At 54.0% G+C, this 17,940-nt stretch overlaps 2 protein-coding genes and 1 pseudogene across 7 annotated transcripts in view; 1 reads left to right on the forward strand and 2 right to left on the reverse strand.

Annotated features, from left to right (window-relative positions):
* Positions 1-6,203: 6,203 nt before the first annotated feature.
* Positions 6,204-8,309, reverse strand: LOC311609904 (ribosome production factor 1-like; annotated as a pseudogene). The gene is made up of 2 exons: positions 8,305-8,309; positions 6,204-7,093 (listed from the first exon to the last, which is right to left on the reverse strand). The product of its transcript is annotated as a ribosome production factor 1-like (transcript).
* A 1,906-nt stretch (positions 8,310-10,215) lies between these two features.
* CLEC11A (C-type lectin domain containing 11A) lies at positions 10,216-12,688 on the reverse strand. Its single transcript, XM_084772140.1, has 4 exons — positions 12,341-12,688; positions 12,007-12,211; positions 11,616-11,807; positions 10,216-10,806 (listed from the first exon to the last, which is right to left on the reverse strand). Exons 1-4 carry the CDS (start codon positions 12,485-12,487, stop codon positions 10,361-10,363), a joined length of 990 nt encoding a protein of 329 aa, XP_084628266.1. The 5' UTR covers positions 12,488-12,688; the 3' UTR covers positions 10,216-10,360.
* A 3,250-nt stretch (positions 12,689-15,938) lies between these two features.
* SHANK1 (SH3 and multiple ankyrin repeat domains 1) overlaps positions 15,939-17,940 on the forward strand; it is a 51,545-nt gene continuing 49,543 nt past the window's right edge. For 3 of the 5 annotated variants that reach the window (XM_084772136.1, XM_084772138.1, XM_084772137.1), the window contains exon 1: positions 15,986-16,329. The gene's annotated coding sequence lies outside the window, so the exon portion shown is untranslated. Of the gene's footprint in view, positions 15,957-15,982; positions 16,330-17,940 lie in introns of those variants that run through there. The other 2 variants (XM_084772135.1, XM_084772139.1) reach the window with 2 other exon arrangements.

The following is a 17,940-nucleotide window of genomic DNA, read 5'->3' on the forward strand; positions in this document are numbered from 1 at the left end:
TCCTCTGGAGGAATCTCCATACCTGGTCTCAAGCTGTACTATAAAGCAACAGCAATTAAAACAGCATGGTACTGGCACAACAATAGGATGGTTGATCGGTGGAATCGAATCAAAGACCCAGAAATGAACCCAGATACATATGGTCACTTGATTTTTGACAAAGAAGCCAAATCTATTCAGTGGAAAAAGGATAGCATCTTCAACAAATGGTGCTGGTCTAACTGGATGTCTACATGTAAAAAAGTGCAATTAGACCCATATTTGTTAGCATTCACAAAACTCAAGTCCAAGTGGATCAAAGACCTCAACATAAAACCAGAGACACTAAACCGGTTAGAAGAAAAAGTGGGGAAGAGCCTGGAACACATTGGCACAGGAGACAACTTCCTGAACAGAATTCCAACAGCCAGGCCTTAAGGTCAACAATTAATAAAAGGGACCTCATGAGGCTGAGAAGCTTCTGTAAGGCAGGAGACTCTGTCAACAAAGCAAAGTGACCGCCTACAAACTGGGAAAAGATCTTCACCAACCCTACATGTGACAAAGGTCTAATTTCCAAAATATATAAAAAAAAAACTCAAGAAATTAAACATCACCAAACCAAATAACCCAATTGAGAAATGGGGCTCAGAACTAAAGAGAGAATTCTCAACAGAGGAATATCGAATGGCTGAGAAGCACTTAAAGAAATGCTCAACATCTTTAATCATCAAGGGAATGCAAATCAAAATGACTTTGAGATTCCATCTTACACCTATCAGAATGTCTAAGATCAAAAAACTCAAGTGACACCACATGCTGGTGAGGATGTGGAGAGAAAAGAACACTCCTTCATTGCTGGTGGGAGTGCAAACTAGTACAACCACTTTGAAAATCTATCTGGCGCGTTCTCCAGTATCTAGTCACCTTTACCCCCCCCCCCCATGACTCCTGGAGGAAATGCCACACAAGCCGCCGGCTCCACCACCCTTCTTCCCTCCATCCAACAGCCCAGAGCCCACAGACCTCCCTTTCCTCTATTCCTCTGGCTGTGTTTGTCATCCTTCGTTCCGACTCCTCCGCTGCTGCCCAGGCTCCCCCTAACCCTCCCAGCACCCACCACTGGAGGTTCTTCGCTAGGGAGACATACAATGGACGCAACAAAATTGCCGGACCCCAGGACTGCCCACTGGAAGGATGCCGGACCGGGATTAAGATTCCCTCACGCCCTGAGTCCACCTCCACCGTCCCTGGCCCCTTCCTCTGCTTTCGTTACTGAAACACGGGTGACTGCCTCGGGAAGCCTCCATAGATGGAGGCTGCAGGTACTGGCATGGCAGAATTGACTCTTTCCGTCGCAGTGACATCACGTTCACCAACCTTAACACTCACTTTCACCTTACCATCAGCAGTCCCTGGGAGTTATGGGTAAACTCTGCCCTAATGGCTATGCCAAATCCCCTGTCGCCGACCTTCATGTCCCTCCCTCCAAATATGCCTTAACCCGCGTTAATATTCTTCAACAGGAGGACCAAGCTCAGAAGGAGCTTCAGGCCACCCTTCCCTGGCTGCAGTACATCATCCGCTGTGCTGCTCGCCTCTTTCCCTTAACCACCCTCCCCAACTTCTCCCAATGCTTTATCTGCAGCAGTCCACTTAGCATCTCCCTTCTGAGCCCCAGGGATGCTTACCCACAGAGCAGTGCCTCTCTTTGATCTGCCCCTCCCTCCCCCTTTGCCTTGTAGGGCCCTCCTTGAGAAACCATCCAGAAACATCACCATTACCAAGGCAACTTGTGCTAACCCCTTTACTCTTCTCCGCTGTGAAGACACTACAGGTTCCTGCATTAATCCCTCCTTTCAAGGGTTCGGCGCCTCTTGTAATGATTGCTCCCCCGGTTCATCTCTAGGAGCCTAAGGAACTCGCTTTACAATTGGGAGGAAACAAAAAAAACGAAGAGAGCTCTTCATCCCTGTGCTCATGGGACTAGGTCCTGCTGTCTCACTGGGTGCTGTGGAAGACTTGGAAGCAGCCCCTGTGCAAAGACATCTCCTGGCCAGTGACTTCCAGGGCAAACTCTGAAGACAGGCCCTTTAACACCAGATTACCTCTCTGAGGTTGCCTTCCTAAACCAGAGAGCCCTGGACTTACCAACAAGATGGCTGAACAGGAAGAGACCTGCATGTTGTTGGGGGAGGAATGCTGTTTTTATGTCAGTGAATCTGCACTGGTGGAACAAGATGAAGAAATGCTCAGAGATCTGTAGCGAGAGCTCCGGGCTTGCCATGTCCCCCTACCCCATGGTACTCAAACCCTTTGGTAGCTTGACTCCTTCCCTCCTCCGCCCCATAGGCCTGCTCCTCCTGGCACCCTGCCTCATCCAATTCTTAAAAACAGCAAAAGAGCAATATTGCCAAGGTCACTGCCAGTTGGGCTCTGGTTCAATACAAAGAAGTCTCCAGCAAAGAAGCTGAAGTGATAATGTCTCTCCTTTATAAAATAAAATAGGGAGCCAGGCATGGTGGCACACGCCTTTAATCCCAGCACTTGGGAGGCAGAGGCAGGCGGATCGCTGTGAGTTCGAGGCCAGCCTGGTCTACAAAGCGAGTCCAGGACAGCCAAGGCTACACAGAGAAACCCTGTGTCAAAAAACAAACAAACAAACAAAACAAAAAACAAAAAAATAAACTAGGGGGAGATGTTGGACCCTACTGTTAAGGTCGAAGTCTGGCATCTCTGGATAGCCCCTGAGCTTGGTGTTAACATGACAGACTCCCTTCCTCAGCTGCTCTCTCTCCTCTCTGTCTGATCTGGGGAAACCCCAGATCCTCTAAGGAGTGTCACACAGCCCTCAGGGAGATTATTGGCCTAACCCTTTCCCAGTAAGAAACTCTTTCAGCGGCAGTGGGAAATCAGGCCCTGCCATGAGGACAAGGGAGTGGGCCCTGATCCAGGGCTCTGAGTGGACCTCACCCCAACATCTACCCCATGTATGACCTGCTGGAACACATGAAAGGGCCAGACCTGCAGATGCAAAGATCAAGAATCTCCTTGACACACGGCAACAACGGGATATCCGACAGCAGTCCCAGGGAGGATCCGGTAACAATAGTGCAGGCCTCCAACCACACCCATGACTCGTAGCAATGAACATTTGAGAGTAAACATATGTGGACAAAGGCTATACTGCGTGATACGCTACAGCTTCTGTGACAAGATTTTTTGTTTGTCTCTTTGTTTTATTTTACTGGGGAGAGGAGAGAGATTTTGGCGCATGACATGTAAATCATAGATATTCAATTAAAAAGGAAAGAAAAAGAAAGAAAGAAAGAAAGAAAAGAAAGAAAGAAAGAAGAAACCAGTTCAGGTGTACCTAGGGATTACTGGAAATACCCTCCCCCAGGCTAGTGAGGTCTTGGTACCTTAGCTTTCAACCAATGACCTTTTCCCATACCTCTAACCATACCTAGAGTTCTTCCCCACCCCCAGCCCCAGCCCCAATGGCCATAGGATAGTTAAGTGCTGTGCTCCCCTTCTTATGATAGGGCTGTGCTGCTGTATGTAAATGAAGTATCCCTGGGCACCCCTCGACCCAGCAAATTAAGCACATTCACCCCCAAACCCCTCCCACTGCCCAAGGTATATAAGTTTTACATGACATAAAGGGGGCCTCCATCGTCTATTTCACCCAAGATTGTCTGAGACTCGTCATTTATTCTAGAGATGGAAGGGCTCCCCTCCTCCCTGAAGGATTTGCCCTTGGATCTCTGGGACAGGCTGCCAGGCAGCCATAGCTGTCCCTGAGAGCTGCTGACCGCCATGCACAGCCCACTGGACCGGTGTTCCAGCTGTGAATCAATCAGGCACAGACGTTTGCCCGCACCCTCTGCCGTTAGCACAGCGGCCTAACCAAAGGCTTGTAACACTGCGTTATCACCACCAGCTTTGGAATCCTTGAGCTTCCGCCATTCACCAGTGTGTCAGCACAGGTCATTAGGTCACTGTGCTGTTCTTTCATGACCCCGAGGCTGGCTCTCCTGCCTGTCACAGGTGGCAAGGGGTGGAAGTGGAGTGGGAGCAGACAGAAGGCATCTGTCCTTCATCCATGTTACCACATGGAAAGTGAGTGGCAGGACCACCTCCCCCACACTCACACCCTTGGGGCCAGCTCACCCATAACTCCTACAGCCAGGGCCAGTCCTCCTGTGCTTCCCAGGTAATGTGTGGGGGCCTCTTTCCAGAGCACTGCAGCTGGTGAGGAGGCTCCTGCTCTAGAGCCCTCAGGGCCCACACTGTCAAAGCAAGGGGTAACCAGTTCTGTACAGGCCTCAGAGATCAACATGGCTGCAGGCAGTAGCCCAGACCAGAGATGTCTGCCTGGCTTTTGGTAGTAACAGCCCCACTCTGCTGCTGGGCCACGGACTCAGACATGGCCCTCAGTGGCAGTGGACCAGGACCTTGCCATGGTCCTAGGTGGCGTCGCCGGCTACTCGCATCACCTCGCTACCCTCAGTCTCCAGTTCTGCTCCCTTCAGAGCGCACACGTCCTTCTGCCTCTCTTTCCCCTCCATTCTTCCACCTTTCCCTTGCTCCTCTTAGTGGTGCCCAGGGTCTTTGGGGGTCGACTCAGGAGTGCCTGTGCAATATGGCATTAGGCAGGGGTCCTCTTGGGTGTGGTCTGCCCCACTTGGGTCTGCACAGCTCCAAACTAGTGTTCATTTCTGGCTCGTTCCTTGCCCAGCCTGTGGCGCCAAACTGGTGATCATCTTGGACTTACTCCCGCCACGGCTACATGGCCCCTGTAGGGCATCGTCTTGTCTTAGGCTCACTCCCTGTTTTTTGTTTGTTCGGTTGGTTGGTTTTGTTTGTTTGTTTGTTTTCCAAGAGAGGGTTTCTCTCTGTAGCCTTGGCTGGCCTGGACTATTTTTGTAGACCAGGCTGGCCTTGAATTCATAGCAATCCGCCTATCTCTGCCTCCGGAGTTCTGGGATTAAAGGCGTGTGACACCACACCCGGTTTGCTTTGTTTTTTAAGTTAACTGTTTGATGCTTTATCTTCCCCCCCACCCTTTCCGATCAGGTTTCTCAAACCAGTGAATAGTCAAGAGAATTAAATTTGAAGTCTGTACAAAAGCTTCTCAATAGCAGCATACAGTCTTCCACTTGTCAGTCCTTAACATCTGCCTCACCGAGTTGTCATGCATTTCTGTTTCACAAGGCTCAACTATTACATGCACATGGCTGTAGCACGCAATAAAATGGCATACAGAGTTTTGTCCTTGTTGTTGGTATGAATGAAGTATCTTTTCAACACCAACTCTTAAGGCTCCCGATGCCTTATCCTGGCAAGGCTTCTAGGAATTTACAGAACAATTGCAAATCTTCGTTCAAAGGTTGGGAGACTTGCAGTGTGTATCCTGTAGTTACTTACAGGATTTACTTTAAATATTCCAGGTATGCATGGGGAGACGGCTATGCAGTTGTGATCTGAGTTCAGACCCATGCCACCTATGCAAACAGCTGGGCATGGCTGTGCATGCCCAGCACTTGGGGAGACCATTTGTGGGCCACCAGTATGGGTTAAAATGGTGAGATCCATGTTAATGAAAGACCCTGTTTAATAAATAAGGCGGCAAGAGACACAGGACACTAACATTGCCCTCTGGGCTCACGTGGTCAACAACAAAAGATTGCAACAAAAACATTCATAGTGTGTTAGCAGTTAGTTGTACCAAGAAGGCAATTTCTCCAGTCTGGAAGTGAGAGTTCCATTAGAAGAGTCAAGAACTCAAGTGCCTGCGTGGAATATGGCAGCTGAGGGTAATTAGACAGAACAGAGCAGGTGAACAGGAATGAAAGGTTAACTTCAGTGACCGGTAACTTCGCTCCAAGTCCTGGTAAACTGGCCTCCAAGACCGTCAGGGCTACACGCTCTACCAACAATATTTATTCTAGCCTACAAGTTCTTTGGGAGTGCAAATTAGAAAGTTTGTTTGGGTCTTCATTCCAATGAAATTATTCACAGCTAATCTGAAATGACAGCAAGTCTTAGGACTTTTAGACCCTCACCAAAATTACATTTATTTATATTTATTATATGGAGGGGAAATTTATAGCACTTGGTCGTTTGTTCAAATAGAAGATTTGTAAAATTGATAAATTCCATTTTGAAAAGGGTGTTTTATTAAATTATAAACTTTTAAAAACAAGCCTATCGAGCAAAATCTAATACTGCTCCCCTAATATTTTATAACGGAATTTTCTTGTACTTGTATCCATTTTCTGTGCCTTATGGACCCATTCATACTCCCATACTTAGAGTCAGAGGTTCCCTTCTGAAGAGATCATGACATTAAGGTAAAATGTGGTCCCAGTCCCTGAATTTCCACTTTCTTGCCACTCTTGAATATGTATCTGTGAGACCTGAAGAAGCTGCAATCCTGCCAACTGTCACCCGTAGCAAAATGCCTTACAATAAACTTAGGATTGTGAGGAAAGAAAGAAGCAGGCACATTCCTTAGCCAGCCATGTTGTAAAGTTATTCATAATTATCTCCAGGACGTGTTCTGTGGAGTCTTTGCCTCGTCTCTTAATTTCTCCATAAAGATGGACACTATTCACTTTCAAATGAGCAGGCAGACTACTTGGCAAGTGACTCAAAATAAGTCCATTCAGTGTTTCACGCTCTCCATTAGTAACGATCAGGTCTGTGAAATGTCTTGTGATGTACTGTGGGGTAACTTTTTTCATGTGAATCTGGTATAAGTGTTGGGAGCTGTTCCCGGAGCCCTACTGTTGTCCCACGAGGCCTATCCGATGTTGTGGTGAGAATCTAAGGAGATGTCTGCCTGTTGAAGTAAGAAGCAAAGTCATCTGGAGATTCACCATAAACCACCTCTGCACCACTGGTGTCTACGGTGGTCTTAGCTAAAGGTCTTAATGGAGATTATCCCACGAGCCTCTCTCTCTCTCTCTCTCTCTCTCTCTCTCTCTCTCTCTCTCTCTCTCTCTCTCTCTCAGTTTTTGTCTTAGCTGCCAACATTTCCTTCCGTTGCTGCTGGTTCCACAGCATGAGCATCAAGTGTTGCGGCTGTTTGTTCTTAATCACCAAGGTACTGAAGCCCAGAGGAAGGACAGTGACTTTCCCCAGCTGCAGCTGCCCTGTCGCCCACCACGGCCTCTGGAGGCTCTTCAGCGATGCTTTCCTCTTGGAGCCTCTCTTGCCGCCGCCGCCATGTTATTTCTCTTCATTTTATTTTGTGTGTATGAATATTTTGTCTGCAGTTATGTGCACCAAGGCTGTCCAGAAATTCACAGAGATCTACCTGCCTCTGCCTCCCAGCTACTGTGATTCAAGGTGTGAGCTACCACTGCCTTCTTAATTCTTATTTTATGTGTATGGGGAGAGGGGTTGCCTGTATGTATGTATGTGCTATGTGTGTGCAGTGCCCGTGGAGGCCGGATCTCCCGGGAACTGGAGTTACAGGAGGTTGTCCTGGGAATTGAACCCAGGTCCTCTGGAAAAGCAGCCAGAGCTCTTAACCACCAAGCCATCTTTCCAATCCCTGATACAAAGTCTTTTGATTCCAGGGCACTGCTCTTGGGGTTTTGATGAGATAGGGTTTCTCTATGTAACCCTGAGTGTCTTAGAACATGCTGTGTAGAGCAGGCTGACTTTGAACTCGCTAAGATTGAGGGTTGCCTCTGCAGGGGGCAGACGGAACGGTCTGTTCTGCAGAGAATAGGCATGGCTCCTCCGGCCATCAGTGAACCCAAAGGTGACATTTTAGGGGTCATGGCTGAGGGAGGGGCACTAGCAGAAACATAAGGACAGTCAGGATCACATCCCCCATTCCTGGGCCTATAATGATGTCTGCTTTGGGCTCTCCAGAGGGTGCTTCTGCAATTCCCCCTCATACCCTGCAGGCTCGTGCGTGTGAATACTCAGATGGTACGTATGTCTTTTCTGGGATTTCTCAAACTTTTAAGAAAGGAGGCATGGTTGGTGCAGGTGGGTCACCAGAGCTGCCTTTTGAGGAGCACATGACTACTCCACGTCCCGTCTGAGCTGTTCCCCAAGCTTCCCAGACATGAAAGCCAGCACCTTCAAGTGCTTGTTCTCCCAGACCAGGCTGCTCCTGCCACCATGCCTTCCCCGCCAGGTGAGCTGAAAGGGCCCTCGTCAAGCTGTTCCTCTCTGGGACCTCATCACAACAATGATGAGGGTACAACTAGCACTCGTGACATGACGCAAAGCTAATCGTGACACAGGAGAAGAGGTGCAGAGAACCCCTCTTTAACTGTTTCCTTCCAACTATAATGTCACTTCATGGGGGCTGCAGAGTTGGCTCAGTGGTTACGACCTCTTGCGGAGGACCCAGGATGACCTCCAGCATCCATACAGGGGTTCACAACCATCTGTAACTTAGCTTCTAGGGGATCTGTCCTCTCCTGATCTCCTTGGGTACCAGACACACACATGTTGCACACACATACATGCAAGCAAACACATAAAAATATTTTTTTAAAACCCTCCTTGGAGGGAGGAAAGGGGGTCATAAGAAGCAGGAAGTTCAGAAAGTTACAAATTCACAAGCCCCCTCCCCCAGGTTTTGCAATCTGTAAACAATGGCTAGAGAGGAGGAGGCGCTGCAAGTTGTGACAGGGGCTCCAGGGATACAGCTTTCTTGAGCCATCACCTGTGCTGAGGTGGGTGTGAGCCGTGCTCCTCTAAATAAACCCAAGGAACCCATTGGCTCACCAGCCAGATTTGGGTGGGATCACCTCTTCCGACTGCGATTAGGCCCTATCTGGGGTGAACGGGCATCTCTTCATGTCACCCCATAAAAAGTCACACAACGCCTTCACCTGCACGAAACGCTGATAGTCAAGCTGGCCCAGGGCTAGGAATTGTCCTGTCTATCAGGGAATAAAGGCATGAACACGGTAAGGTATGGGCAGGGGTGGCTGGCGGTACATGTTCAGCCACTTCCACGTTTCCAACGTTCGTGTACAAGGCCTCACACGGCCACCCGAAGAGACATACACAACAGGAGAGACTGACTGCCCCAGGGGTCGGACTAGGAGACCTAGCCTCAGAGAGGGGAAAGCTAACTTGGCTTCTTTCTCAGGCTGAGGGAACCTGAGTATGCCCATGAGCAAAGTCCTTGCGTTGTGCCTGACCTCACACTCTGATGGTTGTGGTGTCTAGCCTCTCTAGAACGGGCTTGATGAAGTGGTGCCCTCAAGAAAAACAGGCCCGAGACACTGGTCCACACAGAACAAGAGTAAACGTCAGGACCTAAGGCACACCTTTATGTTTCCTTGGTCTCTTTGCTCAGACCAAGGCCAACGTCTGAGATGATGACAGCGCTCAGGTCCTAAAGGCCCTGTGAGGAAGCACGCTAGGGACGCTGGCACCCACGCCGGTTTATGAATACTCCAGACATCTGCGCACAGGTGCACGCAATCACCTGTTCTGACATTCTGTATTTTAAAACGACAAGTACAAGTACTCAAAGTTGGGGTGTGGGGCTTCGGTAAGATAGAGGCCAGGTGTCTCCACGATCCCTCAAAGAAGGATTTATAGGCACTGGGCCTAGCTGGGAGCTTGAAGTTTTGAGGACAGGTGGGGACATGAGAGGTGGCACATGTTGAGGGTTGGCCGGGCACCAGGTGGGATTGGTGGCACTTCTGGCTCAAGATGCAGGGTGCACTGTGTGTAGAGTAGAAGGTGCATGGTGTGGGGGTTCAGGGTGCACGATGCCAGTACAGGATGCAGAGTGCATATTGTCTGATGGTTAACGTTATGTCTAAAAGCTTAGATTTACTATGCTTGAGAGAGCAAAAGAAAAAAAAAATGCCTCTGACGGACGTGTAAGCCCCTAGCCTGCTCGGGCTGTACACTAGCAGCCCACTTTCCTTTTCTCCCAGACATTGAAGACTATTCTTAAATTGACTGATTCTGTAAACGTTGCTGTTCTAGCAAGTTTAGTCGTAAGGCTAACTGCTATTTCTGGTTTTGTAATCAAACTTGTTTACCCTGCTCAAAAGATGACTAGGGCAACTACAAGACATATATGTCAAAAGTTAAGCCCCTGCCTCCATGTAGGCAATCACATGTACTCTTGTGGGGTTGCCTTTACAAGCGCTGGGCTTTTCTGCCTAGGGATTTTCTGCATCTCGGGAGCGCTTCTCAGGTAAAGACCTGGTCCCAATCAGTCCGGGTGCCAATATCTAAAATAAAAAGCCTCTTCTTATTAAATTTTATTCACGGTCATGGTGAATCTCTGAGCGACTCCAGATCCCTAACAGTAGGGTGCACGGTGCACAGGGCCCGGTGCAGAAATGTGAGCGAGAGCTGCAGGGCAGGGGCCAGCTCTCTAGAAGGGGAACTCGCAGACGAAGTACAGGCGCCGCTCACAGTCATGGTCCCACCAGGAACCGTCGTCTGAGGCCTGCGCCACACAGTTCTCCAGGACGCCGCCATTTGGCTGATCCGGGCTGAGTGGATGTGATGCCGCACTAGGATGGGTACCGGACTCCAGGCTGGACGCACGGTGCCAGGCGAAGAAGGACACGCGCTGGCCGTTCTCGAAAAGGTACAGCCCTTCCGAACGCCGGTCGTGCACACCCAGCCACACCGGCCAGTTGTAGGGGGCGAGCGCAGCGCGCAAGTACCGGCTCAGCGCATCCATCTGCTGGCGGTCCGCAGGCTGAGCTAGGTTCCCGCCCCGCGCCCTGCAGCGCGCCTGCGCCGCCGCCTGGGTCTCGAAGTCTCGCGAGAGCAGGAAGCACTTGTGGCCTAGGCGCAAACCCTTCAGGCAACCTGTGTGTGTGGGGGTGAGGCGGAGTCAGAAGGTTGGGGGGCGGGAGGGGGCGGGAGGGGGCGGGGCCAGAGCTAGGCCTTTAGGTGATCAATGAGGTAGAACCAAGGTTGCGGGAGTCCGGAGAGGGCGGGGCCCGTAGGTAGAGGGAGGAGCCAGAGCCGTGCGGGAAGGTGGAGGGCGGGGCCAGATGAAGGATGGCCAATGAGGTGGAGGCAGGCCTACTGGGGGCGGGGCCAAATCGCTGGTGTCGGAAAGACCAACGAAGCCGAGCCAGGGCTGCAGGGGGTGTTGGGGGGGCTGAAAGAGGGCGGAGTCAGAGGTAGAACCGCTGTGACCAGTGAAGCCAGGACAGGGCTGCTGAAGGCGTGGCTATAAAAGGAGACAGCCCTTCAGTGGTCAAAACTGATCAGGAGGAGCCAAAGCACTGAGGAGGATAGAGAGGGCGTGGATAGTAGGAGGGATTAGAACTTCAGTGACCAATGAGGCCTGGCCAGGCTGTCAGGGGCAGGGCCAAAGCGTCTGTAGGTGGAGAAGAGTGGGTCCCGGGGAGTCTTATTAGAGCTGTAGTGTCTTAGGAGGTGGAGCCAGAGTCTTCCGTGGGCGTGGCTAGGGTGTGGGCGGTTCCAGACAATGGGTGGGGCTTTCAGGGTGTGGCACAGGTTGGCTCACCCACCTCGGAATCCAGCTCCAGATGTGCCAGCGCATGCCAGTTCTGGTGTGGACCTTCTGGTATCCTGGAGCCCGTGGTCCCCAGGCCTCCAGACCTCCCTGGGTCCCCTCCTCCCATCTAGGCCCTCTTGGTGCTCACCCTCCAAGCGGCCGTGCTCCTGCTCAGCGCGGACCTCTGCCTCCTTCAGAGCTTGCACCGAGTCTCGGGTGTCTCTCGCTGCATCCCGCAGCTGCCGCAGCCCCTGGGTCAGCTCAACTACACGGGTGTCCAAAGTGTGCAGACGGATGTGCAGTTGGTGTAGGCCGGCATCCAGGCTGGCCAAGCGGCCCACTGTGAAGGGACAGAATGCTCAACTGGAGGAGCAACCAGGGGCCCTAAGGACAAGGCCCTCAGACTCCCAAGAGTGGAGTGGATGAGGCAATCTGGACCATGTAGATGAAGTTCAGGGCTTTAGGCTCCCCTGATGTGCCTGGCCTCCAGATGGGCCTGTGATTGAACAGATAGGCCATCCGGGTTTCTGGATACTCACAGATATAAGTGATGGTGTCTTCTGGTGTGGGAGAAGAGCTGGGGAAAGGGTTGGGACTAGAAAAGCCTGCTGTGGTGGTTTCCTCTTCCTCTTCTTCCTCTGGAGTCTCCTTGGTTCTCCAGGCCTCTTTGCCTTCATGATTTTCAGCAAGATTATCCTCCTTATTTCCCACCGCAGTGGGCAGCCCCAGGGCCTCCTGTAGATCCTGGGGCCGAGAACACATGTCAGTCTCCTTCCCACCTTCCCTCTTGGCTCTCTGAACCACGTAAACCTCACTCTTTGCCCAGCTCTACAACCCTTCACCCCAAGCTAACAGTGCCCCTCCGACACTCACCTTCAGCATCATCGACTCCCTCTCTCGCTCCTGCTCCAGGGCCCCTCCCCAGGCTCCCTCCCACTCCCTCCCAAGACCCCGGGCTCCATGGCCAAAACCCAAAAGCTGAGGGACCACTAGGGCCCCCAAGAGCCAAGCTGCCTGCATCCAGCTGGGCTTCCCAGCACCCAGACTAGAAGAGGCCACAATGCCTGGGGTAGTTCTGGGGTGTCAGACTGGCGAGTGTCCCAGTCCAGTGGACAGATCACAAGCCCCTTGGTCCTGCTAGGCTTTCCCTTCTGCCTCCCTTTCTGATCTGGTCTCTCTCAACTGTTGGTCTCCTCAGCTTCTCTTGGTGTGTCTCCCCGCCCCTCTTGGCTTCCAGGAGGCTCTGCCTCTGTGGCCGGAAACCTCCAACGTTCCAAAGCCTGATCCCGCCTTGGGTCTCTCCACACCCACCCCTTGCCACTTTCCAGACTTCTGCTTCTGCCCCCTCTTTGCTCCCGTTTGCAAGTACAAGCACTTAGATGGACAGAAGGAAGATGCACGTGGTTCTCCAGGGCATCCTTCATACTGGTAGGCTTCAGCCTTGGTCCAGGAGCCTTCTCAGAACAAAGCAGGCCATGTATGATAGGATGCTGGCTTTTGGCTCTGTTCCCTTTTCTCTGTCTTGACCATCCCGAGGAGGGAGCAGGAGGGGGCGGGGCAGGCTGCAGAATATGCTAAGGTTGTTATTATCCTGTGTCCACCACTTACCACACAGCCTAATGAAGGGACTTTTCTATCATTCCCAGGCTCCAGGGCTCTCCCAACCCCCATCCAGATGGCCTACCCCGGCCCTCCCAGCCCTTGTGTGTGTGCCTGCTTGTGGGGACGTGTGTGAACAGCACGCATGTGTGCAGCTTGAAAGGTGCAACTCCAAGATTCTCCTGCAGGCCGGGCCCTGAGCAGGCTGCTGCTGCTGCTGCGGTGGGCGGTGGTGGAGGGTCCAGTGAGGAGAAGGGGTTGATAGTCAGAGCAGGTATCTCCAGGAAGTACACCAACCTGGCCCTGGGCTCTGAGCAGAGAGCATTCTGCAAGCTGCCTCATCCCAGCCTAGACCACTGCAGTCACCTCCCCTGCTCCCCCTCCTCCCACAGAGCCCCTCCAATCTGGGCTGCTTGCCTGCCGCAGCCAGAGCAATCCTTCCAAACCATAAATCAGATCGCATTACTCCCCACGCCCCTGCTTCCTCACCTTCCCATCAGAAGCAGGAGAGAAGCCAAAGCCGGCCTCAGTCTCAGTGCAGCATGCAGGGCTGGGGCCCGGGAGAGAACCCCCTCCCCCCCCCCCCCAGTCTCACCCCATCTCCCCTCCCCTCCTCTATCTGAAGACTTCCCTCAGCCCCTTCTCATTGCTGGAGCCTCAGCTCTGACCACCATGTAAGGTGCTTTCTAGAATGCCTCCTTTTCTTCTAGGTGTGATCCAACCAGTATGGCCTTGTTTATTCACGTTTGTCTCTTGCAGACCAAGGCAGGGATTTTGGGGTACTTCAGTATTCCCAAATCAAAGCTGGGCTTCCTAGCACCTAACAGTAGGTGCTCAGTTAAGCTGCTGGATAGGAACAGCAGCTTGGTCAAAGGCTGTAAAGACAGACTTTTATGTTTAGGTCGCACCTCAGTTCTCAAGGTATCTGCCTGAGTGGGGGTGCTGTGGGCAGTGGGAGGACCCAAAGCCAAGGAGGGAGAAGGCTGTGCCATGCCCACTGCATGCCAGGCCCATGAGTCCTGCAGGGCTTTCCTGCCAATTCATGAGACAGCAACCTAGGGGCCCAGGCTCTGCAAGGAAAAAGCAAAGAAACTTACAGAGGAGACATGGCAGCCCTGTGGAGGTTGTGGGTGTGGCGGCATCTAGCCAAGGCTGCTGGCTCTGAGCAGACGTCTCTCATCTGCCCTCCACTGCTGAGAGCCCCAGGAGGGGCCTTGGAAAGGAACACATCACTTTTCAAGAAAGCCTGGTACATGAAGGGCAGAGTGACCTTGGGCAGCCTACTGGCTACCTCGGAACCTCTCAGATGCTCATCTGTAGCACAGAGGTCTCTCACCAGAGGCTGGAGACCTCCACAGGGCCTTGTAAACTGTAGCATGCTTCGCAGCCACTCAGTGCTGGTTTCAACACCAGCAGCTGTTCTCCATGGGCTCAGCTGCTCAGCACCTGGGTGGCTGCATCAAGATGAGGGCCTCTCTGAGCTGGGTACCAACTCTAGCTTATCCTGGGATGCCCCAGAGAGCTTGCAGCTGGAGATGAACCCAGAAGCTACCCAGAACTGCCCTCTATGGGCGCTGGTGTTCCCTAGTGGCCCTGGGGATGCTACTGGGCAAAGTGGAAGTCAGGGCTGAAGAGGGCTCAAGGATGCTGACTGAATCTGCCTTGCCTCTGAGAATGTACCAGGCACGGGAACACTGACTACCTGTACACAATTGCTTTTGTGTGCCCATGTGTGTGAGACCGGAGGCAATATAGGACGAATGGAGGATGTACAACCTCAGGAATGTTCTTTAGAACAGCATAGCAAGCTAGTAGAGACAACGGTGGCAGCCTCTGTGCTCTTCACCCTCGACACCACTTCTTTATAGCTGGGCGACACAGGATAAATTACTTAGCCTCTCTGTGCTTTGACAAGAAAGAAGTCCCCAAACCTGGCACCTAGAGTGTACTCAAGGACAGCCATGGAGGGGGAGTTATGGGCAGGGTGTGCAGTCGAACAGGTGTACATATGTGTGATGGATGGGGGTGTGGGGGCGGGCGAGCTTGTTTGAATAGCACATGTGTCTGTCTACCGTGTGTGCTTCTTGTGGGCAGATCTGATCATGCAATTAGAGAATGAATGGAGTAGGTAAGTCTTGCAGGGTGCTGTCCCTATGTTATGACACAGGGGTGCGACATTGTTCACGAAGCTGTGTGTGTGTGTGTGTGTGTGTGTGTGTGTGTGTGTGTGTGTGTGTCTGGTCATGTGTACTGGGCGGGCATGCCGTAAGGAGTAGGCAGCTATCCATATGCTTGGTCTACAGGATCAGCTTGGGAGAAGGGACATGTGCCTATCTCAGGTACTTCCACGTGTGTGGTCTTATGTGGAAAGTTGTGTGTGTCACACACACACACACACACACACACACACACACACACACACACACATACATTTGGGGGTATGGAACAGGAATCTATATCTCACAGCATTCAATTTGGAAATCTACAGACACTACAAATACAAATAGCACCCTACCATGTGTATAAAGGGTGGGGAGCACTATGGAAGAGGGGCTCTCCTGGGAGAAGCGGGGGACCCCCATCTGGGACACATGGGGCTAAGCAGGGGTGGAGTCCGGATTTGGGGATAGGGCGGTGGAGATGAACGGTGGAGGAGGGCGAGGGGAGGGGGCGGAGCTGCGTTTGGGGGGGGAGGATGGGCGAGGTTTGGGGGCGCAGGGAGGGGCGGTATCTCTCTGCGGGCTCCCGGAGGGAGGGGAGAGGGCGGAGGGAGGGGAGGGAGGGAGAGAGAGGAGAGCAAGAGAGAGAGTGAGAGAGAGAGAGAGAGAGAGAGAGACCGGGTGAGGGAGAGACAGCGAGTGCGAGAGAGCAAGCCGGGTGGCAGTGGAGGCGCCGAGCAGGAGCAGGCGGCGGCGCGGCGGCCCCAGGCAGAGGAGGAGGAGGAGGAGGAGGCAGAGCCGGCGGGAGTCGCGGCGCGCGTAGCCCGGCCGGACCCCTTCCTCGGGGCGGGCGAGGAGGGGAGCGCGGGCGCAGCAGAAAGGGGGGCGCGCTGCGGATGGCCCGGCCCGGCCCGCGGGGGGGGTGAGGTCCGCGGCCCCCCCGCCCTCCCCCCGGCCCTCGCCCGCCCCCTCCCCGGCCTGCTCGCCCTCCGGGGCGGTGGGGCATGGCCTGAGGGTCCCCCGTGTCCGGGGGGGTGGGGGGTGGGGGGAGGGGGGAGGGGCCGCGGGCGCCGCCGACCGGGACTCAGCAGCCCCGCCAGGCAGGTAAGGGCTACGAGCACCACGGGGAGGTTCTGGGGTAGGGTGCAGTTGCGAGAGCTGGGGTTGCGGGAGAGGGCGGAGGCGCCCGGGATGTCCTTGGCCTGGCGCCGGCTCCGGCCTGGGTGTACATTTAGGGTGTGTATGGGGGGGAGTGCGGGTGTGGAAGGTAGCATGGCCCCTACGGGTGACACCAAATTGGGTTGAGACCCAGTCCCGTGTGCCCCGTCCCAGATCATATCCTTGCTAGGAGGGTGTGCCCCATCCCCCACGTGCTGCGCCCCCTAAGCCATACTGGTCTCCTAGGCTCACTGTGGCCAAGACTGGGTCCTGGTCCCCGCCTCCCAACCCGGCTCGGCCACTCCCCCGCCTCGCCCACCCCGGCTCACCTGGGCCCCTCCCCCAGGTCACCCTGGTCCCCAACCCCTCCAAAGCTTAGAGTCTGGGCCAGAGCCTCCTACGCCTCCTGGACCCGGCGCCCCTTCCAGGCGTCTCCAGTTTCTTCCCACCCGCGCCTCGCGTGCCCATTGCGCCTCCGGTTCCTTCTCCGCGGGCCGGCGCGCCCCCTCTGCTCCCGCCCCCAGTCCCAGCTCCCTCTCTCGACCCGGGGCTATCCCAGCCTCCCTGCTCCCGCCTTCTTCCACCTCCATTCATTCTCCCCGGGCCCGGCTCCTGGCCACGCCAGCCGTCCCCTGTCACCCCGCAGCATCTCAGGGCACCCCCTCTCTCCCCTTTGCCAACCCCCCCCCTCGCCGATTCCTCAGCCCGTCTCGGTACCAGCTGCGTGCCAGCTATTCTTAGCCGCCGAGCTTTTGATTCATGCCGCCCCGGCGGAGTGTGCCCGCTCCCTCCCTCGAGGCCGGAGGGGGAGGGGCCCGAGCTGTCCTGGGTGTTGGGGCAGTAATGTCCGCGCTATGGGGGACCCGGCCCTTGCTGACCTTTCATCCCACCTACCACCCCATTCCTGCAGAGCTGGGGCTGCAGGGTGTCAGCCAGGGTCAGCCGAGGGGGAGTGGCTGAGGTCACAGTGCCAGATGGGATGTGGTGTAGGGCGGTCAACCGACTGAGCTGGAGGCCCCGGGTCTCCTCCCGATCCTGGCGGGTTGGGCAGCAATGCTGGGTACCTGGGGATGGGGTGGGGGGCTTCTGAGCTCGGTCCCCGCGAGGGGGAGGGGTCCTTAGCTCGCATTTAGACGCCTGCTCGCCTACAGTTCTTGGAACTCTCTTCCTTAAACATTTCATCTTTCCTTCCCCAACCCTCCCCCCCCAGCCCATCCCCACTCCCCCAAAGTCAGCAGTACCCTCCACTGCTTCCCATCTCCATGGCAACGGTGCAGGAGCTGGGCCTGGTGTGGGGTGGGAGGGACCAGACCAGACATTCTGCTTTCCGGTTCTAGAGTGGGGAGTGGGGGGTGGTGAACAGGAGAGATGAGGACCGCATTTGGAAAGGAGCCTCCCCTCAGTAGGCCACTTGGAGAGGGACGACCCTCCCCACCTCCTGGTCCCCCATATTGCTGTAGCTCACTTTAGCCTCCTCCCCAGCCACCCCAACCAATCCAACTTCTCCTCAGTCACCAGTACCAAACAGTGCCAACCCACCCACCCTGCTGTACCAGC

This window comes from Acomys minous (genome assembly GCF_964271855.1).
Source record: "Acomys minous genome assembly, chromosome: 2".
Taxonomy (NCBI): domain Eukaryota; kingdom Metazoa; phylum Chordata; class Mammalia; order Rodentia; family Muridae; genus Acomys; species Acomys minous.